Here is a 13,771-nt window from a genome sequence, read left to right on the forward strand (position 1 = left end):
CCAAAAATCACAGCTCTCCCTTCTTCGTGATGATTGTGCATGATTGCTGCTCATACCAATTTAACACAACTTTCAGGCGCCACTTGCCCTTCGTGTTCCTGTTCTTTATTAGGCCTCAGTATTTTTGTTCCTTGGTCTCAATCAAACAAGGGTGCTCAAGCAAAATTATTAGCCTTATTTGGCCAGCGCTTTCAAGCCAAAAGCAAAAGAGCTATGCAAACTGAGACAGCTTATGCTTTGAAAAAAAGAACGATGACACATTTAGCTGAGCACCTCCCATTTCCAAACTTCTGGTAGAATTGTGCAAAAAAGTTGGTTCGGAAGCTGCTCTGTATACAAAATAATACCTCAAGGATTCTAGAGATCTTTCAGGGTAAAGACTCTATCAAGTAACCCTATATAATACACGGTATCTTGAACTCCACAGCTGATAAAAATTACTGTGGGGAGCAAGGTTACTCTGATTCTTCATCAGAGGACCCATTTCCAGCAGCTTGTGCACCGCTCTTGTACTCGGCCATCTCTTTGCTGTATCTCACCTTGTCAAGCCTTGCACTAGCTTCATATGGTTCTTTCTCTTCCTCTGAACATACATCATGCATTAGCAATTTGAACTTCCCAGAGGTGATATAAGACCTAAGTAGAAAGGAGATACATCGGTATAAGACTGGCAAAGAAAGGATGCTATGAACTGCATTGAACACTACCTGACAGCTTTTTCCATCTCTCCCCAATAACCTTCCCCACGTCCTTAAACTGCAACCCTGGATTTGTTTTCTTTAGCACCTGTGCAAGGCATTCAATTTTGGTAAGCAGATTACGTCGAGCAATTTTAAGGACAGACTCCATTTTGAAATTCCAACACGTGACAGCACAACTTGGGCCCGCATTTGCCCCCCAGAGCAGATCATTGCAACCCAGCTGTAAAGGCATATGGCTGGTGACCTTCTGGCCAGCAGGTTCCATTCCTGCTAGGTGTTACTTTTGTCAGATGTTTGATAAGGGCAGCGTGTCCAGCAGTCTTGCTAAAGAGCGTCGAGAAATTATGGTGGTGGGCTGCAAGTCAATTCACAAGAGGAGTTCCCGCCGGACAGGTTTTTTGTCCAAAGGGGGGAGGGGGGGTGTGCGTGCCAACTTACACCCCTGAAAGGGCATCCCTTTTGAACGAGCCATACAATCTGTTTTTCATATCATTTGTGATTACGGTATTTAAAAAGACCTATTTTCGTACCTCTCTTTCAGCTTGTGAAAAATACATGAAGCTCGTCATAGATCTCTTCGGTGCATTGGGGTCCTTTTTCCTTCTCTTCTTTTTGCCATCCTCTTCACCATCTTCTTTCCTCTTTCTCTTTGCTGCTGTGGCTTTTGGAGCCGCGGGCTCTCTCTTCTTCTCTTTTGCAGGCTTCTGGGAAAAAAAAAATGGTTAACAACCTTGTAAAGCAAAGGAAGTGAGCAAATAAACAATGAGCAGCAGACAGATCTACGACAAAAATGCTTGCCTCTTCGTCTTCATCCTCGCTAGCATCTGAGCCTTCTTCATCAGAATCATCTGTTGGAGAGCCTGCATCATCTTTCTCTGCAACAAAATCTTCATCCTGCCAGTAAGAGAGCATCCTGTATTAGCTACAGCACCTCCATTTTCATATCAAAAGAATCATTACTTTAACAAGGGGTCGTACCTCTTCATCACTGTCAACTGCACCTCCAGCCCCACCATCCCGGGCATTCTTGATTCGTTCAAGGTGAGGATCGACGGTCTCATCTTCTGATCCTTCCAAGACAGCTGCAACTCCACTGGGCCCTTGCACCTCTCCTAAATTCAAAATCTTCAAGTTCTTGGAGCTACGTGCACCCAGAAAAACACCATCATACGTAAATTTGATGGGTCAAGAGATGCACAAACCCCCTCAAGCCAAAGAATGAAGAGGGCTTGACAGTCTCCCTCTCTTTCACAAGAACACAAAGGAAATTTACTGGTCTCCACGACTCAGCAGAAAAAGAAAAATATCATCTACTATATACATACATGGATACATTATGTAGGTAGTGTGTGTGCACTGACATACACATGTACAAAGCAGAGAAAAAAACAATTTTCCCATGATGTTTACAGTCTCTGGTTGAGAGATGATAGCTTACTTGATAAAATTGAAAAGATTGTGGTACTCATTTCGCTGAATGTTACGAAACTGATGCTCTTGCTCACTTTTGAGACGAATAATTAAGTCAAAATAATGCGAAGACATACTGCTCGTACCCCCTGCCCCATGCCTTTCGAATTCAAGATAGTCGATCTGCAGCATGAAGAAAGGACTCAGGATCCTAGCCGTGAGAAGTAATATAGCACCATATGTTGCTTGCTTCTCTCTCTCTCTCTCTCTCTCTCTCTCTCTCTCTCTCTCTCTCTCTCTCTCTCTCTCTCTCTCATGCACGTACACATGTATACGCCAAGGAAGAAGAAAAGCTTCTTTTTAATGACAAACCTCATCATGAAGTATAAGCGTTGGCGGTTTTGGAAGGAAGAAAAACCCTTTCTCTAATGGATACAAGACACCATCTTCTGCCTTAAGAGACGCCCTGACAGCATAACCATCTTGACTGCTTCTAAATTTCCCTGGCCGTGTCACCTTTGCTCCCGACAGACCACGCAGGATTTGAGCAAAAACCTCAAATGCTAATCCCTGTCCCATAAGGAAACATCATTAATCAGACACTCAAGCCTGATAAAGAAGCATCATTATTCACAAACTCCAACCTGTTACTACAGCCCCAACTACTGCAATATTATTCAGCTGTATCACCTTATAAGTTGCTTGTAGCCGTTCCTTGTACTTCGAATTGAGTAACTCCTCACTGATTGTTAGATCACATTCAGTAGTTTCTTCTGTAGGAAACTACATACCCAAAACAAAGTCAAAAAAAAGGACCAGTATCTCTAGATCAAAGAAGAAGTGTCTACTATACTAAATCAGTAGGCAAGAAGGTGCCCCTCCAAGAGACAAAAAAACAAAAGAAAATTCACAACTGCAGTAAGGCTGGATCCACAATCAACCCCTGCCAGTCAGCAAAGCCCACTCAGACGGCCCTGTCTGGGATGAATCTTGCCCACCCAACTCCCCACTCACCATCAAATTGGTGGGGAAGGTTGTGTACAATTTATAGAATAAAAGATTAGAATAAGTTACCTGCAGAATGATATGCGGATAAAATGTCTGTCCCTTCCGAATTGGAGGATCCAATGTAATAACAACAAAAGTATGTGGTTGATTAGACTGCCATTCAAGACAAACACTATGTCAATTATACTGAAAAATTGAAACTGCAACACAGACACATCATAAACAGAGTATGCACTCCTTGCCAAGCAAATCCGCCAGTTCAGCACTTGAGGAGTGCAACCCTTGACACCTCTGCAAGATTGCCAGGCCCGTTAGGGTCAAGAGGACCTCAAAAAAAAAATGGGGTGCAACCCATTCACTCATGTGCATAGCTAGCACAACCTACTTGCAGCAAAAAAAAACCCTCAAAGAGTTCTTCACCTTTGGCAGCACAAAGAGCCGAACTACACTGCTATACTGAATCTTGAAATCGTTGGCCTGCCCCTGCAAACGTAGGAAGGAGAGGTGCAACTCCACACTATATCGACCTCTGAATACAGCCATAAACCATTGAGTCTCTCTCTCTCTCTCTCTCTCTCTCTCTCTCTCTCTCTCTCTCTCTGACCAAGAGGATTTGTGAGAGCACATCAAGTTTGAAGTCACAGCTGAAATTCAGGAGAAGGAATTGCGAGAGCTGACATGCTGTCAAATCCGCGGAGCCAGAATGCCTGAAGAATGGTACAAGGAGGGCTTTTTGCAGTACAAATTAGCTGAAACCACACCATGATTGAGTGGGATTTCCTTGGTACAGTTCAATGAAAAGGCAATCATGCAATCAGTCACTTTGGCCTATTCTCAAACAATTTAAAAAAATCAAGGGCATAAAGATATGGATCGTTGAGGAACAATGTAACTCCACGACAAGAAAACAGAGTTGGCCGAAGTTCGAGCAACTCGTGAGACACACACCAAAGCCACTCCCGACCGCGAGATGGGACTGTTCCACAGAACAATGGGTATGATGAGGAATGCCGAAAGACCTATGCCTGCCTGCAACAAGAGATTGCCCCAAGCTCCACCACTCACCAGCACGCACGAGTCATCTTCCGGCACCTCATGCGAAGAAAGAAGCGTGCCTATCTAGCCACACTTGAGCAAGAGCTATACCAGCTGTTTTTGGGACGGGACTGCAAAGAGGCCTAAAGGCTCTCATTGCACATCGACTCTGATTACCTCACCCAACACTTGGCATACCTATGCTGCCTCCCTTTACCACGTCCTCGGACAGCCACCTCTCCCTTGCAATTAGTTAGTGTAAGGCGTGACCAAGCTACATTTGTAGTCCCGCTTTGTATACAGGTTGCAATCCGATTGAAACCTTCTCTTCCTTTCCACCTCGGTGACATGCACAAATGGAGACACCTCCAAAAGCACTTTCGAAAACTTTTGCACATACGCATTCATTTTTTCCCCCTCATTTTGCTTCACTGTCACGACCCTGTGTTTTTCTCTGGACAGTATGCAGGTGTGCACGGGGACATGGAGGACACTGTGAATGGCATCAGATTGGAGTCAAAAAGTAAACCCATGTGTGGACAACCCCAAGTGTGAAGGGGGCCAAGTGATTAAAGTCTTTTCTCATAACCCATGGGGACAAAGGGGTTTGGAGGGGACAAAGGTTTAAAAGCCTTTAAAAGTAAAAGAACCCCTTTTAGGGGATAATCGTGGCCTTTGTGCTATTATGGGGGCATATGCTTCTTTTAGAGAGAGTCGAGCTGCAGCTTCAGTCGCATGTGCTTTTTGGCTCGTGGAAAAAGTTCTGGCAGGCTGGACGGGCCAGTAGACTGATGCGCTCCATCCTTTGGGGAGAAAGTCGGGCAGCTGCTGCAGAGGGGCACCTTGAAAGGCTGGTGGTTTGGGCTGTAGGAAACGCAGGGCTGTCCACGCCTTTGGGGAAGAGGTCGGGCTGCAGCACGTGTACTTTCCCTTTTTGGCTACTGGTGGGCTGGCTGCAAGAGGTGCAGTACGAATGGTTTTGCTCCTACTTGTGGCTATTGGTCGGTAAATTGCAGGTAGTGCACAGTGAGCAAGAGGCGGGGCTGGACTACGTTTGCTCTCTCTCTCTCTGTCTCTCTTTGGATAGCTAGTGGACAGACCGCAGGCAGTGCGCAGCTCAGCAGCAAGAGTCAGGCTGGACTGCTCTCCCTCTTTGGCTGGCTAGGAGACGGGCAGCATATATACATGCTTTGTTTCTCTTAGAAAAGAGGGACAGGCGGGCAGAAAAGGAGGCGCATCCCTTTTGATAAAAAGATGCTTTTCGCTTGGAAGGAGATCTGCACTGCTGGTCACAGGTTGCTTCTTGGAAGAGCTACAGTCAGGCTGTGCTGCAGAACACAGAGGCGCAACCTAGTACTATTTTACACATGCTTTTAGGGGATTAAAGTTGGCTGCTGTGCTGCACTACAGGGCAGAGACACAGGCCTACTTCTCTCTCTCTTCTTTGGCCGATGCAGGATTGGTTGGCTGCTGTGTGGCTGAATATACACGCGCATATAGGACTTTTCTTTTTATGGGCTGTTTTTGTTTGGCTGCAAATTCAGCTATGTACTTGGGTTTCCGGCTGCAAGTACATGTCAATTGAAAATGTTTCTTGGCATGGGAGTGATGCAAGCTCACATGGCTGCGTGCTCATGGAGCATATTGTTCTCTTCCTGCTAGAAAGGAACAGAGGGACCTACAGTTATGGGCATCTCTATGTTTCCAGATGTTTCATGAGGGAACAGGTAACTAGATGTATGCCGTTGTTGGCACTGTTGTTGAATGGTGCCATGAATGGTTCTATATGGAAACAGGACAAAAGTTTCAAAGGGAAACAGGCCTAAGGGTTTCATGTGGAAACAGGTCGTAGGTTTCTCGAGGAAACATGTTTTTGGGTTTCTCCAGGAGATAGGTCACATGCAGGCAGAAGGTATAGGAATGGACACATGTATGGTACAGCCTTACTACTGATTGGACAGGGGACAGGGAATTCCATGACAGAGATGGATAGTACCCTTGGAAGGTAGAGAGGGTTGGTACAGGTGTGTCGACTGTATGGTATGTTGTGCTGTGATACGAGTTCTCTTTTGAGAGACAGTTTAGGAGTCTATGTTGTGATGCAGAAGCACTGGATGTGTCAAGGTGTGATGCTGTTCATAGGGTGAGAGGCTATGGATGGTTGTGGCAACCCTGATCATGGGAGAAAGCTTCTGTATGCAGGACTCAATGTGTGAGAGTCTTTTGATGTGAACAATGGCTGGACTCGTTTGTGGATGCGGAGTGGATATGAAGCCATGATGTAGGGTATTTGCAGGCTTCAGGAGTTCTACTGTGACGGCTAAGTTCCCAGCTTTATTGTAATCAAAGCTCTTATAATCAATAAAAGAAATACGACAAGGGGCGCCACTGCGTTTTGGGGCCAATCGGTGTCCGTGTACTGTTTGCAGGAGCACTCTAGCTCCCCCTGTTTGTTTTCCTTTTCTAGGTCCTCAATGGCGTTGAAGTGTTTTATGTGCGAGTGTTTGTTTCACCGCCCGTCAGATTTCTGAAGGCCGGTTTCAAGGTTCCGTTTGCCGGGACATCGTCGACTTTCTCAAGGAAGTGCAGGAGACAGTGCAGGATTGTGTGTCTTTGCCTATATGAGGTGAAGAGCAAGAGCTGAAGATGAAGCTCAAGAGAAAAGACACCAAGGACAAGAAGTAGTCGGCCAGGAACAAGAAGCAGTTGAAGTGTTATGGTGCAAAACATGGATTGAAGGCTATGGCTTTCAACAGTTTGTCACCGGTCGTATCTTCATAGAGGCTTCATGGGTTCGGAAGACAGTTTCTTTCTATGTTTAGTAGTGGTGATCTACTATGCTTCATCAGGGACTTGTGCTTACCACTTGGGTGGAGTACAAGCAGGTTTTGGGTGCCTGAGACTGTATCAGATGAGGCTCAGACGGAAGCGACGGAACTTGACGAGGTTCTTATTCCCGAGCAAATACTGGCACATAAGGAAAGAAAGGTACAAGGTAAAGTTTCCCTCGCTATCTTGTGAAGTTCACGAACTGTTCACTGATGGATGCGAAGTGGATGGAGGAGGGTGACTTAGCATATTCACCTCAGGATTTGCAGCTTTATCTTGATGCCTTTGAGTTGGAGTCGACTCTTGTTACGGCTCATTCAAGTTCAGCAGAGCATAGGTCTGGAGCATTGCCTGATGCTCAAGAGGGGGGTAGCACCTCCGCTCCCTTGTTACAAACACGCTCAGTTGTTATCTAGGAGTCGCTTGGTGACATCTTTGTATTCACCCGAAGGTACTGGAGGCTGACAGTACATCTGCTTATGGGACTTCTATGATCTTGTGTTCTAGACACATGAGACGATGGTTGAGTATGGTTCACAGTCATGCGCACCTTGAACTATAACTGCAACTATGGATAACTCTATGGAGGGCATAAGTCTTGCCGAGCAGTCCTAGAGTTGGTTTGGTTCATGGATATATGGATCAAACTCTATTTGTGCATGTATGCATACACTTTTTGTGGTATTATTGTATTCTGGTGCCATTGGATCCTGGTACCATTGGGAATACATTAGGTAATACTCTGGATTGTGTCGTGTGCTGCATGTATATTGGTATGACACATCAAGTGCTTTATTATGTTCATGGATGCACCATTGGGTGTGACTCCTGCGGGATGGCCATGAGACATATGTGGGAAGTACTTAGTGGATGTATTGTTTCGATGCATTGAGTGCTTTCATATGCTCATGTTGTACCATCAGTCATGGGTCCTACGGGATGCCCAGGGGCGTAAGGCTTGCGAGCAGCCCTTAGATTGTTACTTTAGAGTAGGTAGAGCATCTTGAGAAGCATATTGTTTGCGAATGCATATATGTATCATGCATATGTGTGTCATATGTAGAATGATGCATGGTTTTGTTTTTGGCTAACACAATTAACGTGTTTCCACTTGGTTTTAGACTTTTGCTGTAGGTTTTGCAGGAACAAGCAAGAGTTGTTTGTATCTTTGACGTGACGGTGTGGCCATATTGTGCAAGATGATTGTTTCATCACCTAGATGCACTTGAGGGCCATTGCTTTTGTCATATGGGGAGTCTTTGCTCATAAGATGCCTTACTGTGCCATTGAGTGCAACCGAGGACGCTTGCTATTTTTCAAGAGGGGGGTATGTCACGACCCTGTGTTTTTCTCTGGACAGTATGCAGGTGTGCACGGGGACATGGAGGACAGTGTGAATGGCATCAGATTGGAGTCAAAAAGTAAACCCATGCGTGGACAACCCCAAGTGTGAAGGGGGCCAAGTGATTAAAGTCTTTTCTCATAACCCATGGGGACAAAGGGGTTTGGAGGGGCCAAAGGTTTAAAAGCCTTTAAAAGTAAAAGAACCCCTTTTAGGGGATAATCGTGGCCTTTATGCTATTATGGGGGCATATGCTTCTTTTAGAGAGAGTCGAGCTGCAGCTTCAGTCACACGTGCTTTTTGGCTTGTGGAAAAAGTTCTTGCAGGCTGGTCGGGCCAGCAGACTGATGAGCTTCATCCTTTGGGAAAAAAGTCGGGCAGCTGCGGAGGGGCTCCTTGAAAGGCTGGTGGTTTGGGCTGCAGGAAACGCAGGGCTGTCCACGCCTTTGGGGAAGAGGTCGGGCTGCAGCACGTTTACTTTCCCTTTTTGGCTACTGGCGGGCTGGCTGCAGGAGGTGCAGTACGACAGGTTTTGCTCCTCCTTGTGGCTATTGGTCGGTAAATTGCAGGTAGTGCACAGTGAGCAGGAGGCGGGGCTGGACTACATTTGCTCTCTCTCTCTCTGTCTCTCTTTGGATAGCTAGTGGGCAGACCGCACGCAGTGCACAGCTCAACAGCAAGAGTCGGGCTGGACTGCTCTCCCTCGTTGGCTGGCTAGGAGACGGGCAGCATATATACATGCTTTGCTTCTCTTAGAAAAGAGGGACTGGCAGGCAGAAAAGGAGGCGCATCCCTTTTGATAAAAAGATGCTTTTCGCTTGGAAGGAGATCTGCGCTGCTGGTCACAGGTTGCTTCTTGGAAGAGCTACAGTCGGGCTGTGCTGCAGAGCGCAGAGGCGCAACCTAGTACTTGTTTACACATGCTTTTAGGGGATTAAAGTTGGCTGCTGTGCTGCACTACAGGGCAGAGACACAGGCCTACTTCTCTCTCTCTTTCTTTGGCCGATGCAGGATTGGTTGGCTGCTGTGTGGCTGAATATACAGGCGCGTATAGGACTTTTCTTTTTATGGCAAATTCAGCTATGTACTTGGGTTTCCGGCTGCAAGTACAGGTCAATTGAAAATGTTTCTTGGCATGGGAGTGATGCAAGCTCACATGGCTGCGTGCTCATGGAGCAGATTGTTCTCTTCCTGCTAGAAAGGAATAGAGGGACCTACACTTATGGGCATCTCTATGTTTCCAGATGTTTCATGAGGGAACAGGTAACTAGATGTATGCCGTTGTTGGCACTGTTGTTGAATGGTGCCATGAATGGTTCTGTATGGAAACAGGACAGAAGTTTCAAAGGGAAACAGGCCTAAGGGTTTCATGTGGAAACAGGTCGTAGGTTTCTCGAGGAAACATGTTTTTTGGTTTCTCCAGGAGATAGGTCACATGCAGGCAGAAGATACAGGAATGGACACATGTATGGTACAGCCTTGCTACTGATTGGACAGGGGACAAGGAATTTCATGACAGAGATGGATAGTACCCTTGGAAGGTAGAGAGGGTTGGTACAGGTGTGTCGACTGTATGGTATGATGTGCTGTGATACGAGTTCTCTTTTGAGAGACAGTTTAGCAGTCTGTGTTGTGATGCAAAAGCACTGGATGTGTCAAGGTGTGATGCTATTCATAGGGTGAGAGGCTATGGATGGTTGTGGTAGCCCTGATCATGGGAGAAAGCTTCTGTATACAGGACTCAATGTGTGAGAGTCTTTTGATGTGAACAATGGCTGGACTTGTTTGTGGATGCCGAGTGGATATGAAGCCATGATGCAGGGTATTTGCAGGCTTCAGGAGTTCTACTATGACGGCTAAGTTCCCAGCTTTATTGTAATCAAAGCTCTTATAATCAATAAAAGAAATACCGCAAGGGGAGCCACTGCGTTTTGGGGCCAATCGGTGTCCGTGTACTGTTTGCAGGAGCACTCTAGCTCCCCCTGTTTGTTTTCCTTTTCTAGGTCCTCAATGGCGTTGAAGTGTTTTATGTGCGAGTGTTTGTTTCACCGCCCGTCAGATTTCTGAAGGCCGGTTTCATTCACCGAATCCCACTTCATTGTTATCTCATTCAATGCATTGGGAGGCAAGAATTGGGCATAGAACCTCTCCTTGAACTCTTCCCATGATCTAACAGGATTCAGTGACAAGCCACCAATGGGCAACAGTTTCTTTCATGAACATGCTTACACGCCGGATCATGGATTTCTAAGTGAAATCCTCATCACTGAAAGCAATATCAAATTGGGCAATAAAAGCAAGTGCCTTTGATGCATCGTATTCCCCATGATATGCGTCAAACTTCACAGATTTGTCTCCGGCTTTGAAGTCATGAGACTTTGATGCATGAGCTTGCGTCTCAACATGTTTTCCCGCATGTTTGTCCATTGGGACAGCCCCTGTGACGGGTATCATTTTAGGAACAAAAGGTGATGCATTAGGCATAGATACATGTGCCGTGTCAGCATGAGGCATGGCTGGCCCCTCAACATGCATTGGTGCATTTTCACCCATAGCTTCTCCCTCACGAGCACACTCAAAGACATGAGTGGCATAAGAGAGACGCGGAATATCTCCATCAACAGAAAATTACAGCCCATGTTGCATGTGTTGTGCATGCACATTTTCAACCGGCAATGGCATTTGACATACATTTTGACCTCTACCATAAACATTGCATCCTGCACAGGCTACATAAGGTACTCCTGCATGGCGTGAAGTCGCCGATGGTTCCTCTTGTTCGAGCACCTATGGGGATTCCAAGACATGTGGGATGGTTGCCTTTTTTGCATAGGCATCCTCAGTATAAGCCAAGTACGCACCTCTGTTGCATGTGCAACTCTTGAGCAATCATTGCCATTGCATGATCCATATAAGATTCAACTTTCTTGGCTTTCAAACGGTCATGTACCAATGGATCCTCACAACGGTAGAGCTTCAATTCTTCTTGTTGTGCATGGTGAAGAGCTTGCATACGAGTAAGCTAAGCACTTCAGACTATGGACTCGTCTTCTTGCATTTTCTCTCTGCCACGGACGACTATCCCACATATTCATATTCCCTAATGTGCACCACATGAGTTTGCCCGTCCTATAAAGCATTGGAGGCATTCATTTCATTGTCCCCGCCTCTTGTGTTAGCATCTCCAACATTCACTATATGGCTGTCCATAGTGTTCTAAGTGTAGAGATAGCTAGTGTTCACGGTGATCGTCTCTCACGATAGAAGTGAAAGAGAACTCTATGCTCTGATACCAATATAACTTGGTTGAACACAATGCTAATCAAAACACTTAAATGCACCAAGATTTAATGGACAACATGCTCAATACAAGAAGTAATTTGCTGAATTGACAAGAGACGCACAATGAGCCGGGACGGCCGACCCCTCCCTCAAATAAAGTATATTGATCTTGGGAGAATCAAGTACATAGTGTCATGGACATTTCTAACCAGATTTCCATACCAATGCATATGAACACTATTGCAAACAAGGTGGTTGTCGGTGTAGACTTGCAACTCACACTACCCTCTCACGTGCCCATGTTCCCTCTGCTCTCTATTGTTCCACCAACACATGGTAGCAACAATCTACAAGAGAGCACGTAGGATAAGAGAACACTATATAGGGTATGTGATCTTGTAATCCGGTTCCTCCCTCCTGCTACTTGCTTCCATATTTAAGCATAAAAGCTTACCAATTGCAAGTAGAGTCGACGACAGCGGAAGTCTTCGCAATGGAAGTGCTTGTAGTGTTGAAATATTCGTTTTGTCGCAATCCTTCGTGACAAAAGTCTTCAAGAGGATAAAGGGAACCCTGGGAAAGCTTCCCCTATGGTTCAACTTGAGAAAGGAAAGCTGAAATTAGGGTTTTCAACAAAAAGACCAGAAATTACAGCAAAAATGAGAGCTGTTTTATTGAATTTCAATCATTGGGAGTGAGTAGGAGAGTGAATAGCACCTAGAAACACTCTTGGAAGTTTGGAAAACACCCTAGCAAGCTTGGATATGGAGTTGAGAAGGAGAGTGCAGAAAATACAGCCAAAGAGGCCTCATGAAGGAGGCGCCTACTTCTAGAGAGAGAGGGAAGAGTGAGGTGGTGAGTTGTTCACTCTAGGTGGTAGGTAGGTGCTTTGTGGAGCAAGCTAGAACGAACACATAGCTGGTTACTCCCTTTGTACAAAGGGGATAAGGTCTGGGCGGTGGGAATTGGGTTTTGTCCACCTCGGGACATCAGTGTGTGAACACCGGGCTGGTCATAATTTATAAGTGAGTTTTGGTCGCCCAAAACTTAACGAAGTGTATACACACTCACTTATAAATTAGTGCTAATTCCTAAGTCTAGGTTTATGACCAATACTTACCACATGTCACATGCCACATAACCATGTCAACAAACAGTTTCACATGCACGGTTCACGGGTGGGCGTCCCCTTACCCGAAACTACACATTGGTCAAGCAAGCCTGAAAACAGCATGCAATTTCAATTGCAAGTAAGCACATAAATATGTTCTGCAATGCAGCATTGGTATAAACAATCCCCGTTCATGAGACTATACCAGAATAGACGTGCTCCAGGTAAGTACACAAGGTACTAGACCCAATGGCACACCAATCCACCAAGCATTTCCGGACATGTACACAGAGGCACAAGTCCCAATGGAAAGCCAATTCCACATGGACACCAGTCCAATGTACATACATGATGAGAAAGCACGGGTGGACCAATTGGGTTGGCCAAATGGTGACAGTATGCGAGGGTTTTCTCGATAGTTGGTCCTCGAATACCATTGTGCCCATTCTGAAGGCAGGTGACCCCATGGACCCCGGCAACTACAGGACTATTATGATTGGTTGGTCACACATTGGCCAAGATTTATGGATCAATCTTGGAGCATGAGCTCAGCAGATGGCAGGCAGGTTTTCCGAGAGGACACTCCACACTGGATCACATGTTCACATTACTCATGTGCAAGACATGTGCATGCTAATTCCCAGGGCTGATCATTGAAGGGCAACAAGATAAAGAACCAAAATAGAAACAGTTTTGGACTCGACTTTGGAGCTGTTGCAACTAGGCATGGGTATGAAGGTGGGCGGATTACCCAAGAGGCTGTCGGCTAGGGATTTATGAAGCAAGATCTCGTCGACTGTAGCAAAGTTGAGGACTTGTCCGGGTGACCTGGCCAACAGCATCCCTCTGCTTTCAAGGCCTATAAATAGGCATGGCTTCGCTCCTAGTCATTCATTTAGTCCTTCCTTGGGCTAAGTCATAGGGTAGACATTAGATTAGGTGTATTCACCTTTTGATGGGGCAGCCAAAGGCTAGCCAAGATTGTACTTCCTTTTTGTACATTATGAATATACTGAAACTCAGCAATCTCTCTCTCTTCTCTCCATCTCTCTT

At 45.8% G+C, this 13,771-nt stretch overlaps 1 protein-coding gene across 2 annotated transcripts in view; it reads right to left on the minus strand.

The window, feature by feature from the left end:
• Positions 1–212: 212 nt before the first annotated feature.
• Positions 213–13,771, minus strand: part of LOC147631014 (FACT complex subunit SSRP1-like) — a 34,494-nt gene continuing 20,935 nt past the window's right edge. For both annotated transcript variants that reach the window (XM_086809346.1, XM_086809347.1), the window contains 10 exons: positions 3,540–3,648; positions 3,186–3,272; positions 2,802–2,894; positions 2,484–2,681; positions 2,140–2,294; positions 1,680–1,842; positions 1,500–1,595; positions 1,232–1,405; positions 708–786; positions 213–583 (listed from right to left, as the gene is read on the minus strand). In XM_086809346.1, coding sequence (XP_086665472.1) covers positions 456–583; positions 708–786; positions 1,232–1,405; positions 1,500–1,595; positions 1,680–1,842; positions 2,140–2,294; positions 2,484–2,681; positions 2,802–2,894; positions 3,186–3,272; positions 3,540–3,648 — 1,282 coding nt within the window. In that variant the 3' untranslated portion in view covers positions 213–455. The remainder of the gene's footprint in view (positions 584–707; positions 787–1,231; positions 1,406–1,499; positions 1,596–1,679; positions 1,843–2,139; positions 2,295–2,483; positions 2,682–2,801; positions 2,895–3,185; positions 3,273–3,539; positions 3,649–13,771) is intronic.

The sequence above is a fragment of the Cibotium barometz genome, chromosome 15 (genome assembly GCF_041138505.1).
Source record: "Cibotium barometz isolate CiBa-2024 chromosome 15, ASM4113850v1, whole genome shotgun sequence".
NCBI classification, from domain to species: domain Eukaryota; kingdom Viridiplantae; phylum Streptophyta; class Polypodiopsida; order Cyatheales; family Cibotiaceae; genus Cibotium; species Cibotium barometz.